General features: G+C 38.6%; 3 protein-coding genes across 5 annotated transcripts; 1 reads left to right on the top strand and 2 right to left on the bottom strand.

Annotated features, from left to right (window-relative positions):
* Positions 1-583: 583 nt before the first annotated feature.
* ddit4 (DNA-damage-inducible transcript 4) lies at positions 584-2,422 on the bottom strand. Its single transcript, XM_063893145.1, has 3 exons — positions 2,250-2,422; positions 1,785-2,008; positions 584-1,674 (listed from the first exon to the last, which is right to left on the bottom strand). The coding sequence occupies exons 2-3, from the start codon at positions 1,966-1,968 to the stop codon at positions 1,175-1,177; spliced, it is 684 nt and encodes a 227-aa protein (XP_063749215.1). The 5' UTR covers positions 1,969-2,008; positions 2,250-2,422; the 3' UTR covers positions 584-1,174.
* Positions 2,423-3,843: 1,421 nt separating this feature from the next.
* Positions 3,844-6,125, bottom strand: anapc16 (anaphase promoting complex subunit 16). Its single transcript, XM_063893146.1, has 4 exons — positions 5,946-6,125; positions 5,477-5,630; positions 4,519-4,593; positions 3,844-4,426 (listed from the first exon to the last, which is right to left on the bottom strand). Exons 2-4 carry the CDS (start codon positions 5,616-5,618, stop codon positions 4,317-4,319), a joined length of 327 nt encoding a protein of 108 aa, XP_063749216.1. The 5' UTR covers positions 5,619-5,630; positions 5,946-6,125; the 3' UTR covers positions 3,844-4,316.
* A 4-nt stretch (positions 6,126-6,129) lies between these two features.
* Positions 6,130-17,966, top strand: ascc1 (activating signal cointegrator 1 complex subunit 1). 3 transcript variants are annotated; one of them, XR_010166601.1, is made up of 11 exons: positions 6,130-6,494; positions 6,622-6,724; positions 6,833-6,930; positions 7,019-7,197; positions 7,314-7,447; positions 8,242-8,361; positions 8,823-8,947; positions 9,471-9,544; positions 11,958-12,102; positions 13,715-13,809; positions 17,728-17,966. XR_010166601.1 is itself a non-coding variant. In XM_063893144.1 (10 exons), exons 1-9 carry the CDS (start codon positions 6,377-6,379, stop codon positions 12,072-12,074), a joined length of 1,068 nt encoding a protein of 355 aa, XP_063749214.1. In that variant the 5' UTR covers positions 6,131-6,376; the 3' UTR covers positions 12,075-12,102; positions 13,343-13,697. The 3 variants fall into 3 exon arrangements, 2 of the variants coding, with proteins under 2 accessions (XP_063749214.1, XP_063749213.1); XM_063893144.1 differs by lacking the exons at positions 13,715-13,809; positions 17,728-17,966 and adding an exon at positions 13,343-13,697 and having other exon boundaries at positions 6,131-6,494; XM_063893143.1 differs by lacking the exon at positions 13,715-13,809 and having other exon boundaries at positions 6,133-6,494.
* Positions 17,967-19,868: the final 1,902 nt, after the last annotated feature.

Here is a 19,868-nt window from a genome sequence, read left to right as displayed (position 1 = left end):
TCTGTCAGCACATTCAGCTTGTAAATGCTTCGGGGCCACTGGCTGTGGAACGGGAAACATGGCTCTGTGCACGTTCACATTTTGGGGGACGTGCAGCATGAGCAGCCCAGGAATTACAGAGTCAAATTCTTTCACCGCAAATGTACTCAGCTGTTATTGGCAGATGTTGGACCGACGTTTTTTTTTATTTTTGACTTGCAAGAAATGTGATTTTAATCAAGAAACATAATTCCTCTCAAACTGATATCTTGGTATTCTGGAATAGTTTGCCAAATGAAAGACATTCAGCTCTGTAAATGTTTTATGTACTTTCAGCCAAATCAAACATTTCTGCCTTAGATAATACCTCCCAATCTTTCCATAGAAGACACAAATCTGGTTCTAAAACTGCTAACGAAAGCACTTTAAGGCTTAGGCCTTGTAACTAATTCAGCAGGATTTACAATGGTATGACGTACTTGAAGTGAATATATCTACACGTTCCTTGTTCAGAGTTGGAATCTCTGGTTTTTGCATTTATTGTAAGTCGCTTTGGATAAAAGCTTTGATAAGTTTCATGAAGTAAGACAACAAGAAAAGAGAATTGTTAAAAAAAATAATTTATTTGCAGTCGTCAAAGTACAAAAACAGTGCAATGTTATGAGTATTTGAATGTCAAATAAATAAAGTTGAAAGCAGGACAGGTCCACACAAATACAAGATCAAGTTACATTTGAGATTTTAGCTGCAGCTTGCACATCAACTGCGCAATGCAAGTGCTGGTAAGCCTTTACTCTGGAATTCAAGCAGTCACTAGGGTTCCTAATGATTTGCCTGGCATACAATTCATCACTTGGTGTACATCACAATTAATTAGCATGTATAAAAAGGAAAAAAACACAATGGTCTTCAATGACTTTAAACATAGCTAGCTGCCGTTGTACGTTTCAATAGAAACTGAGGTACGCGCTTTTATACTCGCAAAATGATGGTTAAACATCTTCATTTTAAAAGCAAAACCTGCTTCAGGTACCATAAACTTCCTTACAGTAGAACAATAGGCTACATCTTGTCAATGTCCATCCTTTTACACTTTTGAAGGCATCTTATACATGTAGTTATAATAATAAGGCCCTTCTGTAAGCTTAACTGGGCGTTTTAAAAAGAATAAAACATCGACAGTCCCTTACATTTCTTAACATTCCTCAATGAGCAGCTCTTCAGAACAATACAGTTTTTTCTTTATCACCCGGAAACCAGTGCTAAGTTTAACAGCTTGTCTCACTACTGGAGTGGAAGGAGACTTTGTGCTAAAAAGTCCTTGGATCTTAGGCCACAGCCCACCTGACTCAAGCCTCAACACCAGAGTCAGCTGAAAGGTGGGGACAAGGTAAGGGTCCACAGATAGCTGAGCCATACTCTCGCACACAGCGCCTTGCTCCACACAAAGGTCGATGAGAGCCCCCCTTAAGCCGCAGGGCTCACTAGCTGCCAGGTGAAGGAGCTCTTGTCCGATGTGCTCCAGAAGTTTCTCAGGGATCAGCAGTTTGGAGCATCTCAAGGCGCAGTCTGAATCTTTGGCTTCTCTCAGGCTTCCTGCAATAAGGTCCACTACTTCTTTTAGGATGGTCTCCTCCATTGGATCGTAAAACAGGTCTTCTTTGCAAGGAGACAGGTCACTGCATACATCTGACCCTGTTGGCAAACAACAATAGGGTTAGAAGAGGGAACATGACAAAAAAAAAAGGGAATAGGGATAATTCATCTTTGATAGATTCTAAGGAATTATTGCAGCTGTTGTTTACCTGATTCTGAGAGATCACTCCTGCTGCCATTGTTGGACCCAGACTCAATACTGCTGTTGTTGGCAGATGTGCTGAAATCAGCCAATCTTTGTACAAGTTTGCCCCAAGATAGCCTCCTAGGACTGCCGTCCACTGGAGAGGGGGGTGAGCTGCCGATATCAGTGGGTGCAGAGAGAGCAGGCATCTTTGCAGGATTCAAAAGTATCAGCTGCTTCTGTGGTCAGCTGTTTGTGAGGAGACAAAGACAACAGATAAGCACTCAAACTCGAGACAAAATACCGAAGTTAAAAGTTAAATAAAGGATCATTTAACCCACAAGTAACATGCGTTTTCAATAAATCTTGTTTAGATTGAATGACAAGTTTACTGAATGAAAGAGCTTTGTTAAACGGTAGCTAGCAACTGCTAAACTGTTCAAATTACAAACCAAACTGACAAAATAATCAATTGTGACATAGTACTTACAGGTTATTTGACAACGGTGACGCGGAAGTCCGTTGTCGATGTTTTAGGTTGTTATTTGAAGGCTTATTGTCTGCAAAAACAACCATCTGGTAACTTCTATGACCTACACTTCCTTATTCAAAGACCAGCTGCCGAGCTCTGCGGTTTATCCTCGCAACAATGGTTATATACAGGCTGCTAGGCCGCGCCTATTTACAGCCTGCCAGCCAATCAGAAAGAGAGGCACGGCTTCGGATCTGTATCTTGCCTGGTAACATGCCAGCAGAGAAGAAAGAAAAACAAGGAGAGGAGAAGGGGGGCTAGGGTGATGAATAGCAGACCCCAGTGTTGTGGAAATATACAGGGACTTGTCTGGGCTTGCAAGGATAATATTGTATTTTCTTTGCAATATCCTTTATAAGGATATACTAATAACATACATCCAGTGCATTTATTGATAGCATTGAATAAAATCCATGCAGGCTGGTCTGGTGGAGTGTTGCAGTGAACATTACGTCACCTGTTTTGCTAAAGCATTACATCAGAATTTTTACTTGCCACAGAGAGGTGCAAACAACACACATTCAGCTGCAAAATACAAAACTAGGAAATGATGATGATTATGCTCATAAATGTGTTTTATATGCAAACATGTGCATCTTCTGACATTTGGCCTCATATAGAACAACAATGAAAACATGAAGAGTAATAGGGATGCAGCATAAGAACAGCTTACTCAGTGCTATTTAATCATTTCTCTAGTATTACAGTCACAAAATATGATCTGATGCTATCAAAGAATTTGAAGGCTTATAAAAACACTGCATTTGATTGAAGGTTAAGAGTTCGTGTTTTAGTAAGTTAGGGCATACCAGATGCAAACTCAAGCAAATTCAGAGAAAACTTGAAGTGGTTCAAAGCAGAAACTGCTGCTGTTTCTGACTGGCATGACGCACTCAATGTTAGCTTAAAGATTTTATATTTTTGGAAAGAAGCCAGATGCTGTTCTGTTACCCGTGAGTGGGACGGACTGTGTAAAGTCTGGGAGGAACTGAAAGACGTAAACACATGTAGGTACAGAATGTTCTGAGGGGGATGTGGTGAATTAAGAGTCATCTAGAAGTTTCTTCTGCATAAAGAAATGTTTGTTCCTTTTACATATACAAAGATTTTGGGATAAAGTTGAAGTCTTCAGATGGTCATGTAAAGCCATCAAATAGTTTGAGCAAACAACTTGTAAAGTAAATTCCTAGAAAGTGTTATGTACAAAAACTTTGAACTCTTGGGGGAAGCTGCAGATGTGGGTGTGTCTTAATGTCCAGGGCCGGCCTTACGCAGAAAGAACAGTACATTATGTTCATCCCCACCCCTTAATTGTTATAGAACATTCATTCACAGAGGAAAACACCATTAGGCCCCTTTCTTTGCTGCCATTGGAGCAAAAACTGACAAAGACAAAATCAGTTGGTTTCCGACTTTAGCTCAACAAAGCGCAAGCTGTACATTTTGAACACAAAAGCACGAAGATTTAGTTGTTACTCATCAGAAACTAACTCAGCAAAGTGGGTTAGGAACAAACTATACCAGACCAAGCAAACAAACACAAGACAAGGAATATCCAAGTATGACTTTATTTACAAGCCCTCTTTGTTTTGCTGCAAGTGCTGTTGGAACAAGCAGCAGTGAGGAGAGAGCAGGCAGCTGGTTTTAGATTTATGAGCTACAGTGCAGCCATGTGGAAATAATAACTTTTGTAACACAGAGGCTGAAAGTGAATTGGATTGCCAAAACATCTTAACTAACCTTAAAAAAAATCTATCAAAAACATTTTGTATTGTTTTGTCAGTAAAAAATATAATGAGGGGATTTTTAATAACAGCGGTTTCTTAGAGTATGGGTAAAATGTAACATAAAACTCATACAATAGGTAAAGTTAAATAATAAAACTCCCACTCAGTATCTCCAGATAATATTCCACACTTATAATATGAAATAGAAACATTAAGAATGAATATAATTTATGAACTGAAATAAGCCATCTCTTTTTATTTGGCTTATTTATTAATAAAGGCATCTGGGTGTCTTCATTTAAGATGGTGTGAATCCCAATAGCTGTTCAATTGGTTTGTACCGCCACTCATCTGCTTCCAGCTCTTCCACCAAGCTTGCGAGTTTCTCTAGTCGAGACATTTGTTGATCTGGAAGAAAACATAATTGTTTATTAGTTTACCAATTTCTTAATGGATCAAGACAAACAAACACATTTGTATAAATACAGTTACTGACTTACCACGTTTGACCTGTTTAAGTGTGGAGGCGACTTGGTAGCTGAATACTGACTCGCATAAAAATCTGTCGGAGCCATCTAAAAAGGGAAAACAGAAGTAAAGAAGTGTTATGCTTGTGATGACATAATAGAAGCTCAGCTTCTAGTTCACTGATGTGAGAAAGAAAGAGAAGTTCCTGTTATATATTGCGAATGATCAGCCTTTAGAGTTTTGAAATAAACAAAGAGTAAAAGCCTTATATATTTAGCAAGAGCTAACCATATTTATTATTGCATTTTGGGCTAGACAGGCAGTGAAGCGAGGAGCCACGTGGCCTTTTACTCCAACAAACAAATCCTATGTCAGTAGCATTGGCGATGAAGCCAATGATTAAGATTCAATCAATACCTCACTTTGACACATGTTGAAAATTAATATTTTAGAGTACTTTATGGGAATTCAGTTAAAAAAGACGACAATATCTGTGTGATGTGACTCTAAAAGAAAAAATGTAAAAACGTTCAAGGTTATTTTGACTTTTCCCATCTTCCTCAAAGGCTAGAATTTAAAAATAGTCTGCAAGTGACATGCGATAACAGAAATTGGTGATGAATTGAACAAAAGAAGTTAAACGATGTATTTATATGAATTTTGTTGATACAGATGGATAAAAGAGGCTTCTTGGAATCTGCAATGTCCTGAGAAAACATTTTTCAGAATTTGGCACACGTCTATCATTCCGTAAACAGATGCTGAGAACTGAGACTAAAAATTGCACAAGACTCAAATCCCACAATGTTTTGTCACAACCCGCCCTTACGCTCTAACTTATTTGGCTCAGCTTAATCAATGAAGCCTCATATGTAAACTAGCTAAAGTGTGTGCAAAACAAACTCATTGTATGACTCCCATATCTCCTGCCTTGTTGGAAAAAGAGAGATGGGTAAAGACAGATGCATTTAACTGTGGGATTTATCTCACCTTCCATCATTTCCCCTGCACCTTTAGGATATGTGTACAGGACTTTCCTTGGAGGGATGAGCTCTGAAGCACTGAACCCAGAGCCGGTCACCGAGCTCCCACTGACACCTCCCGCAGAGGAGGAAGAGGAGGATGCTGCCATTGGTTCAGAAAACTTTCAAAAAACAGATAAACAGATGCTGTTACGTTACTGTTGTTGCCACACCTATAATTTGTTCAACACAGGTTTTGAAGGCTGCCGTTACCACCATAGCCACACATGCCTGAAAAAGCTATACTGTGTAGGTTTGCCTATCTAAATATAAATGGCAAAATCAAATTGCAATTTCATAACTGCGACAACTATGCTAGGTGGCTAACAAGAAAGCTAACTATTCTAGTGGCACTGATGTAGGCAACTGCCATGTGCCATGAATACCACTGAACAAAACACAGCAATAACAAACACCATTTCAACAATAAAACTTACAGTAGATGTCTCCGTTATGAATGGATTTCGACTTTGACTCCGTGCTGTTGGTTCTGTTGTTTGTTAAGATGTGTTGCCAGTACTTTACGACAACGACAGCACTTTACGTTTTAAGCTACGGCAAACTTGTTACTGATTTGACAGTAATGTGGATGGGGCTTGTCTTAATGATTTCTTGAGAGTGATGTCATTTCCGTTTATAGATCTACTAAACGTCAAACCAGGACCCTGTCTGCCGTACAGCACGGAAACCAATGTGTCAACTCAGTAGTTAAGTTATTGCGTTGCATTATAAGTGTTTTAAAAGCAAAAGAAGCTTATTTACTGGTTTGCTAACTTGAGAATTTAGCTAACTTTATAGCGAGCAGTTCTGAGGTTTAATTCAATTGTTGGGTTAGCTTAGGTTTAGCTAACGTTAGCTGCTTTATATTATGGACGTTTTACGTCCAGCTCTTATCAATATTAATGGCAGAATATACCGGAGGAATGTCATTAAGGAGGAAAATTATGAGGAAGAAGAAGAAGAAGTGTCTTACATGGGGACACCAGGTAAATGAATCCTGCAACTGTTTTAAGTCACAGAAAGTGCTGTCAGCCTGTGGCCACAATTTCTTATCAAGGACACCAATAACATATAAATGCATGCATTTTAATTTTGTGTTTTCAATTTGTTTAGAGAGTGAATACCTGGAAGAAGATGAAGCCTGTGACACAAACTTCATTGAACAGACTGAGAAGGGATACCGCTGTGCCATCGAAGTCCCAAGTGTTCTTTACAAGTGAGTTGTTATCAACAAAAGGTACATTTTGGGATTGTTTTGTATCATCCCTATTTGAAAAGCACAAGAAGTTTTGTTTATAAGCTGCATAATGTTTTTGTTCTGCAGATACATTATTGGAAAAAAAGGAGAGACACGGAAACGCCTGGAGTTTGACACAAAGACATCAATCAACATCCCAAAACAAGGAGTGGAGGGGGAGATTGGTGACGATTAACAGCATATTAAAGCACGTTACAGCAAATAATAATAAAACGGAAGTATTTCTCTTAACTTTCTTTCTTTACCTGACAGTTATCACAGGTTCCCATAAAGCTGCAGTCTCATCTGCAGTCACACGTGTTGAGGTCCTTGTTGAGAGTTTCCGGAAGAAGCAGCCTTTCACACATTTCTTGTCATTCCCTTTGAATGATCCTAAAATCCAAGAAGGATTCCTGATCTTTAAAGAAGAGGTGTTGCAGCAATGCTCACAGGTACTGTAGAAGCAAACCTACATGTTGCCATGATGAGGGGCAAGGGCAATGTCTAAAATCATCACAATATATCCTCAATAAATTCAGTTTTTGTATCTTTTTTAATTTATGTGTAGGATCATGGAGTTGAGGGGAGCATCTTTCAGAACCCTGCAAAGCTTCACCTGACAATCGGCACCCTTGCTCTGTTAAATGAAACAGAAGTGAGAAAAGCGTGTGAACACCTTCAACAGTGTCAAAACTTCATCCGGTAAGGGCCATACAAGTCATGTGACTAAAAAAAACACATTTATTTTTGAGACTAAACAAAAATATGCTGCTTTAAGGCATAACTAGTTATAGTTTATTTATCATGTTGTTAACAAAGCCCATTTGAACTAGCAATGAGGTTAGGGTTAGGGTTAGGGTTAGGGTGTTTGTGTAGCCCGAGCCTGAAATAATGTGTTCCTTTATGCCATAGAGGAAAAAAGTTCTATTTTGCCCATTCAATTAGAAAAAAAGAAAACAAATGCACCTCAAACACCAACAGTGAACCACACTGTTGCACTTGGTGGGAGGCTCTGTCATTACAAGCAAAGTTGGCACTTTAGTTTTATTTTTGGTCCATCCTGTATAAACCATTTTGCTGATGTGAATACTCACTAGTGCACCAAATCCATATCCGTAAAATAGTCTCCTACAAATATGTGTACTGTAACATACGTAAAACTACTTGGTCAACCTGTTTAACAAATGATGGCGCCCTAAAAAAAGAAAAGAATAAAGAAAGTGGGTTTTTTTTAATCAATTTTTAAGGATTCACATCTCAGGAGTAACAAATGGAATCTGGGCCACAGAATGGTTGGAGCAGATTACATAATAATGATTAGATTAGTTAGAATAAGAAGTGAAATGCGTAAACAAGAACAATACTAGATTAGATTCAAACACAGTATTACAAGCAGAACATTGTATTCCAGGGTAATGCTTGCTCAACATTAAGTGTCTGAAAATTGTGCTAGGTGGGGGTCACTGCAAGTCGTTGTTTTTGCTCTCTGCCATCAGGGACATCACAGAAAGAAACCCTCTGACATTGGAGGTGATGGGCATAGAGTACATGAATGATGATCCGGCCATGGTGGACATATTGTATGCCAAAGTCAATGTGAAAGACAAATCTGACAAGTAAGTGGATCAATAACAAATCCTGAGGAGAACATAACATTTTGATCAAATCATTTATTATTATTTTAAAACCAAAGAGATGTTCACATACAATCACCCATTCAGCAATTAATCCAAATAATAAAACAAAACATATGTATTATATATAGTTTATAACATATTTTCTCTTATATTACAAACAAGTACACGTGTTTATTTTACAGACATCCTCACATATCCCACAACCTAACTAAAGACAGAAAAAATGGATATAGAAATACTCATACATACTCATTTACTGCATTATTAAAGAACATTAAATGTAAATGAGAAACATTTTAATCAAGCATTATAAAATGAAACAAAGAAAAATGAAAATGAACAGAGACAGAGCTAGATGGAAAAATTACAATATCCTGTGAAAAATAAGTACTTTGACAAAGTTGACACGTCATATTTTTGCATCTATTTCTGCTCTTAAGGTTGCAGGTGATCGCGGACCGGCTGGTGGAGCACTTTGTCTCCGCAGGGTTGATGGTGAGAGAGTGGGACAGAGTGAAGCTGCATGGCACCGTGATGAACACTCTGTTCAGAAAGGACTCAACAGGTAGAGAGACCTGTTCTGTGACCATATTGATTATTCTTCCCCTGAACCTATTTGCCAATGTACCCTTATTATCTTCTGGCGTGGAACTGGAGTGGAGTGACGACAACGCTGAATCCTTTAACAACTGCAACAACAAATTCCTGAATATACCCAACAGGCAGCCAGATCTCTGTTTGGCCACCGCTCTGTTTACGTGCGCCAAGCGGCCGTGTTTTCCAAGTACTCTGACAATAGCTTCATTCATTTTGTCCATGGATAAGGTCCAGCCCCAGTTCTCAAATTTGTACTGAGCTGACCAACAACACAGCACAAGGGAGGGGGCCTGTCACTGCTGACCGTGTTTGCCAGACGATTAACATTCTGTGTTTATTTATTCTCCTTAGTCCCTGTTTCACAACTAAATGACCTTGATTGTCACCTTGTTTTTGCTGGTGGTTTTACTGTAGCAGCAAGTAAAGTATTTTGTTTTATTTGTTCTGTGTTACATTGTTTATCTTGACTTTTATGCTCTGGTGTTTTTCAGTTGAAGACGCAGGCGGCCCAGGGAGACAAACCATGAGTGAACGAGAGGCTTTCGATGCCAGAAACATATTAAAGGTTAGAGGAAACTCACTCCTGCCTGCACCTTCAAACACTGCTGGACTTGAAACATCCAGACCTGTGCTCATTGCTTCACTGATGTTAATACCAGATGCGATTACACATGGGGATTTAGAAGGATTTTTTATAGGCCAGATGAGAAATTGCCTGTCAAAAGTCCAGAAATAAACCGTTCAGCCCCAAAAAGAACATTGTAATGATTAAAAAAACTTGCATTTCACGGTGAACAAAAAAAACAAAACAAAAATGATGAATTTAATACATCATTGCCACATTTGATGACAGCAAAACTGTATGAAAAGTTAGGTTAAAGATAAAAATGCACATTTTTGAGAAATAGTGAACTGGATAAATGAGGCTTGGATTATTTATTATACTGCACAAAGAATGTGAGAGTTGGTAAGCGGCTGTTTTGATACAGTTTTGCTGTTTTAAAGGCAAGCAAGATTTTTCCTAGTTTTGGATTCGGAGTTGAGGTGCAGTATGCATAAAAAAAAGGGTTAGTTTTATTCTCAAATTCAAGGTAATGTGGGATGAGTACTTGATCATTTTAGGAGTAAAGTATTCTCAAAAAGAGATTTAGATAAAATAATTGGAGTAAAAATGGGTAAAGTATGCTTCTGAATACTTTATTTAGACCTCCTCAGCAACATTGCACCATACATCTGTTAACACTGCGCTCATATTCAACACACTGTTTGTGTGCTTTTAAATGCTGTTGACATTTCAACTGTTTCTGGAGCATTCAGACACGAGAGCTTATTAAAAGGCCTTTAAAAAAGAGAGATTAGGGTTTTTGCAGGGGACCATTTTGAATACCACTCTAGCATGCCCAAAGGGTAATAGGGTTCATTTTAGGGCTGACTCACTCCTACCCATCGTAATGGTGTTTTGATTTCAGGCTGGTATTAAATGATTATGTTCCCAGACCAGCTGCCAAATGTAATTAGCTGTTAACCCACCTGATCTACTTAGAAGCCAGTTAGAGTTGCCCCAATGTCAAATAACTTTTTTCGCTTTTAAATCTCCAATCTGTAATGTGCAAGTGTTCAATATTCAGTTTTAGTTGAAACTTTTATGTCGACATTTTGACTTAATACTGCAGGAAAAGCACAGGTGTTACAAATAAGGCTCTATTATGTTCTTCAATATGCTGTGACAGTGAGCAAGCATTCACAATACAAAGACCCTGAACCTGATGCAGCTATTGAAATCATTTACTTCATTATAAACCTATGCTTTTCTTCTTGTAAAAATGTATTTTAAAAGGCCTGTTGTGATTTTTGTTCCTCTGGTGAGAGACAAAAAAGGTCTGGACTACAAAGGATAAAGCTGTTTGCTCTCTTAATTGAATATCTATTTATACCCTGTTCATTCAAAATGTACAGCAATAACAGAACTCTTTATCTTTTTATACTGTCTGTGCTTATGTGCACTGAAAAAACTGAAACAAAGTTCATATAACTGTACTGGGTTAGTTGAAAGCAATAATATTAATTTCAACCTGTTCTATTTTATTTAAACTTAATATTATTGCTTTCAACTAACCTCATACAGTTTTGTGAAATCTGTTGACATAATACATTTAATTCAAGTTTACAGCGTTTTCAGTGTGCTGTCAATTTGCTCATGTGTCAACCTGCCATGGACTACAGATAAAATTAGCATTATTGGCTAAATCCACATTTACATCATGTACTCAAGTGCTCCTGTTAATTATTGTGCATTGTCCCTTCTTAAAAAGAAAATACACATACAAATATATATATATAGTTATAAAGCAGCTTCCAATTACATAAATAGTCAGAAATATGTAATGTGTCCCTTTTATTGTTGGTTTTCAATTGTTTATTCCCTCAGTACTGCCTTAGGCTTTTTAACATTCAACAAACTATGCTAAAATATAAGGTGGTAAAAACCTATTAGGTGGACAAATGTACTGCTCCAGAGTTTATCGATTAAACCTGTGAAAGAAGTGTATACCTGTAAAGCTCAAAGAGGAGGGTTTGGATTGATTTTCTTTTTCTTCCGAGTGCAGCACTTGTAGTCTCCTTTTGTGTGACAACTGAAATGTGACACCCATTTTTAAAAACAGCTTGAAATTCACCTTCCCTCTACTGTGGTGCAGAGAGGATGCTTGTTTGAATAACAAAACCCTTCATTTTATGTTCTTTGAAAATGACACAAGGGTGCACTGCTTACCACTCTCAGCTGCCTTGTAACTATGGTAACACCATGTTTGTGAGTGACAGAGTTTAATGAGTAAGGTCGACTTTGGAAGCACAGTGTTTTTCTAAATCGTTTTGTGTAAGGACTACTTTTTAAATCTGGGAATATTGTGTTGTTGAGACTTTGTACTGTAGATGTTTATCGTTCACTATTTTCACGCATTTCCTGTTGGTCATTACAGAAATTTGGTGCTTATCGTTTTGGAGAATTTGGGTTGAATACTGTGCTGCTGTCCCAGAGATATTCCACGGACTGTACGGGCTACTACACCTCTGCAGGGAGCGCCAGCTTCTCATGAGTTTCTACTGGGATGAGCATATTCTAAGGTGGGAAATTAATAATGAACAACATTTTTGGTTTAGCAGAATGTGAAGCTATTATCTACTGGTGTCCAGTAGGTGGCAGCAAAGGTCTTTTTTGTTGTTGCAAATGACTCCTACCTATTTGAACCATATGTTTTGTTTTCTTAAACCATATGGGAACAGTTGATGCAGAAAAATAAAATCATCATTGATGCAGAATAACGGAAAGTATTGAAAATTGAGACTCAAGATGAAACATGCTTACAAAACCATTGAAAGGCTTTTGTTCTTTAGTGTGCAGTCCTTTGGTTCTCTTCAGGGACTTTGAGGAAAATGACATCAGAGTGAATCACAAAGTATGTTTTTCAATGGAACAGACAATCAAAAAGACACATGACATAAGCAAAATCAACATTTAAAAATGTCACTGTCTTTCACATTTGTTTAATGTATGCGGATGTGTTGTTCTCAATGGATGGATCTTATCTTATTGGTATCAGCAGTGCAGAGTAGCAGTAGAATAATGTGACTTTGTGGGTAATGCTGTTATCTTAGAGGAGGAGATGATGCCTTTGTCTGTGAAATTGGACTGTTGAATATATAAAGTAAAAAAATATTTGGATCTGGTGATATTTCCAGGGCTATAAGGGTAGATTTCTGGGAAAAAAAAAGCGAATTCGTTTATAAAAGGGTCATTTTTGTTTTGTGGCTATAGTTACGATATAGTTAAGATTTTACATACAAAACTGATCGAGAATTTATATAATGATGTGTTGCTATGGAGGAAACTACCCAATAAAGTTAAAATGACCTCCCCTTTGTTTAGCTACAAAATAAATGCTGCTAACACACACATTTTAGTACATTTCACGGACAATACTTCATTTATATTTTGAAGCCCCTACTTGTCCATTCTTGTGAGACTCTTGCCCATCTTTTATACATCCAGTTTGAAAGTCAGTTATATTGGCATTTTCTGAATAATTGTAGGATTCCCGCTGCGCTGTGACAGCTGCTATAGCTGGTCAAAGTTTTCAAACTGCTCTTCAGCCGATATTTTGAGAAGCTCAGAAAGTTTCAAAGTAAACACTGTGTGCCAAACTAGAAAACTTTCACGGCTGTTCTGAAAGATTCAGTTTTCACACTGATCATAAGCAAGTTTTACCCATTTCCCTTCATCTCAATGCCTCATGAATCTGCTAATGCGTCACTGACATGATTTATTGTACCAGATTTTTATTTTTTTCTCCATCTTCTTTATCAGTGCCCTCCCCGCACGAAGCCACAACCTTGTTCCCACTCCCGTCTGTCCAATGTGTCAGCAGATACAGACATCGGACACAGAGCCACTTGCTCTCCACGTCAGAGTTGTTTTTTTTCAGCCTTCCCCTCAGCTGCCGATGCGCTCTGCTTGGCATGCAGGAGGGCGATCGCAGCGCCGCCCAAGTTACACTGATGGAAAGTGAGGGTGCTTTTTGTTTGTCAGCTCTGCCATCCCGTGCTGTCCACCCTCCCCTGTTCCCCTGGAGCCATGTCAACAGACGCCATTAGACAGGGACATGCAAATTTTGTCAGCCAGCAGAGCTGTCCATGCACTTACTGTGCCGCTGTCTGGGTGTAATATGTATCTTTCCAGACCCAGAGGAGGCACCTAATTATTCACTTCCTGTCTCCTGAGAGCACGCTTGTTAGTGGGTCAGGAGTACACATCCAGCATAACGCCACTCTCAGGTAAGAGATACAGTGAGGATTCTGGGAATTGACAATAGTATTGCTCATAAGCACACATGGAGGGAGAGAGGAGAGGATTTGCAAGTTGATGGAACTCATTGAGAATATCCATCCATGACTTAGGATGTGCTGGACAGCTGTCTTCACTAATGATCAACCTTAAAACATTTGAAGTAACATCCGTCATCAGACATATTCCATTTTACCGATTTCAAAATAAGCTGTTTGGGGTATCTGTTTATTTAAATCCCCAAGCTTGTGTTTTGATGCATAGATTAGGAATATATTGGACGAGGGGTGCAATAGGTGATTATTTCTCTATATAATTTAAATGATTACAGTTTTCTTTTGACTATTTTGTCATTCATTCGGTTTTTATGACATACACGTATATCTGCATTATACCTACAATCATTGAATGTTTATATACTTCTTATTACAGGTGCTCTTGTTTTGTCCAATGAACAGGCTTAACCCATAGAAATGTTAATCTTCAAGGATATAAAACAGAACAATGAAAGATTACTACGTTTGAGAGTCTTTCTTGGTCTATTAATTAGTCAAGCGGTGATTGATGGCCAGCCTGGATGATAAATTGAATCACATTTAAGGAATGTAACAAAAAGCCTCAGTCAGTTTTTGTTTGTTTTCCAGATATTTATCTTTGACTGAGGTAATGATTTGAATTGACTTAACCAAATCATGCTGTTCTCTTGTGTCTGTGGGCGAGCTTACTTACGCACTGCCCGACCAACGTACATATTTTTTCTGTCCCTGCCACATTTCTCACCTTAATTAGTCTGCTCCGTGCTTCCTGCTGTGGGAAGGTCCCACCGAACCTTTGAGATTTCGAAACTAGCATACGTCCCTTTCAATAAGACAGATTTAATGAGACCTTGGTGTCTGTTTGTGTTTCTGCATACCTTTTTCCTCTGTGGATCTTCATCCTTATTTTGAAAGGTCTGAGGACACACGGGAGCTGGCTTTCAATTAAAATGTTAACTCAAATGTAGATAATTCGTCAGCATCTGTGTATGTGCTTGATTGCATGCATTCAGGAGTTGAATAGTCAGTATGATGAGAAGGCTACAGGCACAGAAAACAAGCCCTTGCAAAGTAGAACCAGTTGATTAAAAACTCATTTCTACTGTTTCCCTTATGTTAAAGGCATAGAAATAAACAGTTGCCATTTTAAAACAAGTGAAAGCAAAGCAATCTCTTAGATGAGCCCGTTAAACTTACAGTGAACCTTCTTATTCACTCATGACGGCTAACGGAAATCTTGTGCTACCTCAACCAAGTATTGATTAGGCTTCAAATTAGTTTCAAATGAGCCTTTTTTATGCAAAGACTGTTTGAAATAGGTCTTACTTGATCAATGTCAACCTTTTTTTCTGCACATTTTGGGTTTTGTAGTGTTTCAAACGTTCATTCATTGCTTTAATTGACATCTGGAAAAAACATATATGTTATAAAGACTAGGTATGTTTTAATTTGTTTGCTGAGAGTAATAGCCCACATGAAATCGATTGAGCTCTCTAAAGCACAAATGTTGATCAGGTTCATAGAATATTAAAATCCAAATCCAATTAACTGAAAGTGTGAGTTTGACTGCAGGAAGCTGCCAAGATGACATTTCAGTAGGTAGCTTTGTATCCCTGGTGTCATGTTTTCACCTTAACAAGCTTGAGTCCCTAGATTATTTAAAGGAGATGTTTTGATTGATCAAACACGTCTATCCAGGAGAAGTAACAAAGGTGCTTTATAGCTCATCCCGCTCGACAAAGCAGGCAAATCTTTCAAATTGGATATTGTTAGCGGTGATATACGACAGCGCGCCTCCCTTTGATTGTCCTCTCATGTTTGATGTGACTCCAGCTGAGTGTCAGCGCCGTTTGAATTTCACGCTAATCACTCTGTCACTAATGGGCATGAGCGGTCCTGATGGACAGCCAGGGCAAGAGTATTTGAAATGTCTAATGTGCGTCTACAGTGAGGAGGCAGCTCTTTATCATTCAGAGAGCAAAGTCTGGAGGCCGCCTGCAGCTGTCCTCGTCTGTTTATGCTGGAGGCATTCACACAGGGAGCAGAGGCACAAAGCCCAGTGTGTTTGAACAGCAGGTAGTCATTCAGAGCTGCTCTTTACTCCCTGTACACTTTGCACAAGGAGGGTCTAAAACAGCGCCTCAACACATTTCCATTATCCCTTCATCTCTATTACTCTGTTCTGATAATTTTCCGATGAATAACAATTCAAAAATAACAAAAAATGATTAAAGAAAAGCAAAGTCCTAAACGATATGGAAAAAATGCTCTTTTTATTAAGTTTGTTACAGAAACAAATATTGTTATCTGAAAACAAACGACCACACCACACTTATGCAGGTCATGTGGGGGAATCAAGCTGTAAACCAAACTTATCACCTAACGATATTATAGAGAATCTGTTAGCTACAGTTGATTATTTCCACATAAACGATAGAGGGAAAAGATGCCATTCTTCTGGAGTCTTGTTTCTGGCCACTTAACGAATACAAGTCCAATTTTCCCTGTTTTTATCTCCGATTTTAACTCCTCCATAACTCACCAGAGAAAAAGTGGCTCTTTAGCAGCTAAACGCTCCAAAATCTCACCAGCTAGTCGCTAACACCGTGATCGATGCACGTTTAATATGCAGACATTGAGCTTCACGGACGTAAACCCTCTCTATTTCGGATTCTGTAAAGAAATCCTTTGTTTTCTCCATCCACTCCAAAGTCTTTCAGATCCCTTCACACAGCACTTAATGCTGTTGTTTATGTTAGGATGTAGAGTCGTGAAACTGATGTGGATTTGTTATTTCTAGTGGGAATAAGCTGGATATGCAGACTGAAAATAAATCATCTTTGAGACTGAGTATGTCAGAGTTGAGAATATTTGCCAGCTTCTGTCTTTTTTATTCATTTAATTGAAAAGTTGCTATGCTCTGTTCCACCCCTGCTGCATCTGCCTGCAGAGAAAAACAGCATCTACACTGCTTTCCCGGCAAATGTAAACTGCTGTCAGACTGCTCTCAACTAACTCTGCACTTCTAATAGCTGTGTGACCCAGTTTGAGTCCAATTGAATTAGATCTATACATGTTTAAAGCAGCTCCACTTACAGCTGTAAGTCACTCGAGATTACTTATTAAAGGCCTCCCGATGTGGTTTATTTTTTCCTGAACTTTCAAAATCACTTCTTTTGATGGTTCTCCCACCCAGGAACGTACTTAAAGGCTACATTTTCTCTTCATGCACCGTCACTTTACAGTGGTAGCACCGTTCACAAGGCAGTCAGTAACTGCGCCGCTAACAAGCAGCGTAGAAGAAACTCAGAAGCAGGAAGAGGTTTGTTTTATTGTGTCATCAATTTTTTATGCCTTTTGGTACGTGCCTGCACTTAAAAAGAACAACATACAGATGGAACATACTCAAGTTAATTACAAAACAGAATGTCAAGGATGTGAGTTGATGCATCAAACTATATTCTTAACACACTGACATTTAAAAGTTATACTAATTATATTGTGTGTATTGGTGTTTGTCTTTGCCTTAATACCATTACTAATTATTTGAAACTGTCATCTAACCTTTTCATTTATTAGTCAGTCGTCAGATTATTCCACAAATTCATAGAGAAATGACTTATTGTTTTTGCCATTTATCATCACTGTGATGATTTGCTGCTTTAGTTTGTTCTATGTTGTGGGTTTTTGACTATTAGTCAGGCAACGCCATATGGTCATGGTGACGCCGCCTTGGACAATTTCCCCTGTAATCTGACATTTCATACACTAAATAACATATTGTTCTATTAGTCAACACAGTTATTGTAGATTAAAATAACCATTAACGTGCTTTTAAATGACAAACATTAAACTCTCATTTCTTTGTTGCAGGTCATAGATCAGCAGGCAGCAGCATGAAGCATCTCTCAGTTGAGAGTGAAGCATTGTGGGAAACATCAGATGATGAATATGAATGGACTTACCACGGCGTGTCTTTGCATCCTTGCTGATTTTTTCAGTTGGAAAATAAACATTTGTTGGGGTTATGTTTTCCTTCATGCTGGAAAAGGTGCTACATTTTAACATTCTGTTTAAATCTGGCAGGAATAAATAAATGTGTGAAGCATCCACCCTTGGCCTGTTGCAATTAATTGTTGTAGTTCCTGAAGCGATCCTCATGGAGTTCTTACATCATGTGAGAATATGTACTGCCTCTATAAGCAGCGGAGCTCGTGTTGGGCCTTATTCGTAGAACAGAAGGCATGTGTTTATATTTGTACACAGCTAATATTTACAGATAAGCAAACCCCTTTACGTGTCCCTACTTGCTGTCTTGTCTGATGTTATTCAAATTAAGCTTTCCTGCCCTCGACTCCTTTTGTGTAAACTGATTTATGCTTGGTGAACAGGATAGATAAGTTTTATCAACATCGTCCTAGAGAGACACACAGCGAACTGTTGACATGAGTTAATCCCCTTAAAGGCACTCTTCCACAGCGTAGCTCTGATGTACAACAAGATGTTTAACTAGTTATGTGTAGCTGCTTGCATTTTTAATACAAGATTAGGGGACTGTTATATCATGTCAGAATACACACTTGTTTTAGTGATTAAGGTAGCTGATAAGGAGCGTCTGATTTGTTCAAGGATTTAAGGTCTGCTGGAGAGCCCTCTGTAGGATGGAGAGACAACTGCTCAATCACAGCTCTGTAGGCAGGACAAATAATGTTTTTTTTATATTGCCAAACCCCTACTTAATATCATGACATCTGAGGTTTTTCCCCACTGTCATCAACATTAAGAGGCACAAAAAGTCACTTAGTAATTTGAATAGTGAATGTTTTTGATTCCTTAAGTAAATTAATTGGGCATTTAAACAATGATAAAAGGATGTTACTTAAAGAGATGGAGGGGACCAAATCAGAATGATTTATCTGGTGGAGTCATTGATCTCACGAATCATTGAGAAAAAAAAGCTGACTGCATATTAAAAACATTAAAATCCTTTGAGTCTTCTCATCCCTAAAACGAAGCATCTTAAAAGATGAACCACACAGCTTTCATCAACTTGTTTTCCTTTTGCTGTTACAGTTTTTGTGGGTTTTCCTCAGGAGACCAGAGTCCCATTCCTAACAACATCTCTGCTTTCAAACCCCCTTCAAAAGCTAATGAAGCAAAGCAGAACAGAGTCCTTTTAAATGCCTCCCAACTCAGCTATGTGACCATTCATCTGCAGCACATTCATTCTGATCATGACATGACTGATGGCAACCTCTTGATTAACACATCATGTCCAGCACCTTGTACTGTTGATGTGCACAGCTGGCTAGCGCTGCAGGACATTTCTCCTGCTGCCCTCTGCCTCCCAATTTTGGAGCAGTGCACACTCAGGAAATCCTGCATGTGCCACATCGGCTGTTTTTATGCCAGTGCCAGGGCCAGTGCCGGGCCAGCTAATCAGCATCACAGGAATGTGATCCTGCCCCCAGCTACTCTGCCTCGTCCAATATTGGTAACCTTAAACTCCAAAGAATCTGAGCAGAGCGATGGATTACGTTTATCTTCATGGGGATGAAATGGAGAGCGGAAACGGAGTGAGGGCATGGAGAGTTTAAGGAGGAGCAGGAATAATGTAAACTAAAAATGATGTACAGGTACAGCAAAACTAGTTTAATAGAAAAGATTAGCATCATAGCAGCATATCTAGCACATAGACAATCATTGTTCAAACCCATTAAAGGTTATTTAAAATGTGACATTAAATAGGTAATGTTATATGCCTATTGTTTCATGGAAATCAGTAAGTGTACAACAACACATGTTAAAGACATCCAACGTTTTCTGATGCAAATTTCTCAAAAATGTCCTTTAATTTCAACGGTAGTCTTGAGATCTCGTATCAATGAATCAGTTTTAAGACCTTTTGTTAGCTGCCACCAACAGCTCTGTCAAGTCTTCATTCAGAAATAGTGCCACCAGCCTTTGGAGGCCATAGTTGTCGCCCAAGATGGTGGAAATTTGGCATGAAGGTC

Source organism: Eleginops maclovinus, chromosome 10, assembly GCF_036324505.1.
Source record: "Eleginops maclovinus isolate JMC-PN-2008 ecotype Puerto Natales chromosome 10, JC_Emac_rtc_rv5, whole genome shotgun sequence".
NCBI lineage: Eukaryota > Metazoa > Chordata > Actinopteri > Perciformes > Eleginopidae > Eleginops > Eleginops maclovinus.
Note: the sequence above shows the minus strand (reverse complement) of the source record. Positions and strands in the feature narration are given on the sequence as shown.

Bases quoted from the DNA above. Each gene is read 5' to 3' on its own strand.
- ddit4 (XM_063893145.1), bottom strand. From the start codon at position 1,968: ATGCCTGCTCTCTCTGCACCCACTGATATCGGCAGCTCACCCCCCTCT. The intron at 1,675-1,784 runs GTAAACAACAGC...GTTTGCCAACAG, and splicing joins GAGTGATCTCTCAGAATCAG to GGTCAGATGTATGCAGTGAC.
- anapc16 (XM_063893146.1), bottom strand. From the start codon at position 5,618: ATGGCAGCATCCTCCTCTTCCTCCTCTGCGGGAGGTGTCAGTGGGAGC. The intron at 4,594-5,476 runs GTGAGATAAATC...TTCCCTTTTTAG, and splicing joins TGCAGGGGAAATGATGGAAG to ATGGCTCCGACAGATTTTTA. The intron at 4,427-4,518 runs GTAAGTCAGTAA...GTTTTCTTCCAG, and splicing joins ACTTAAACAGGTCAAACGTG to ATCAACAAATGTCTCGACTA.
- ascc1 (XM_063893143.1), top strand. From the start codon at position 6,377: ATGGACGTTTTACGTCCAGCTCTTATCAATATTAATGGCAGAATATAC. The intron at 6,931-7,018 runs GTGACGATTAAC...TTTACCTGACAG, and splicing joins AGGAGTGGAGGGGGAGATTG to TTATCACAGGTTCCCATAAA. The intron at 9,545-11,957 runs GTTAGAGGAAAC...TGGTCATTACAG, and splicing joins ATGCCAGAAACATATTAAAG to AAATTTGGTGCTTATCGTTT.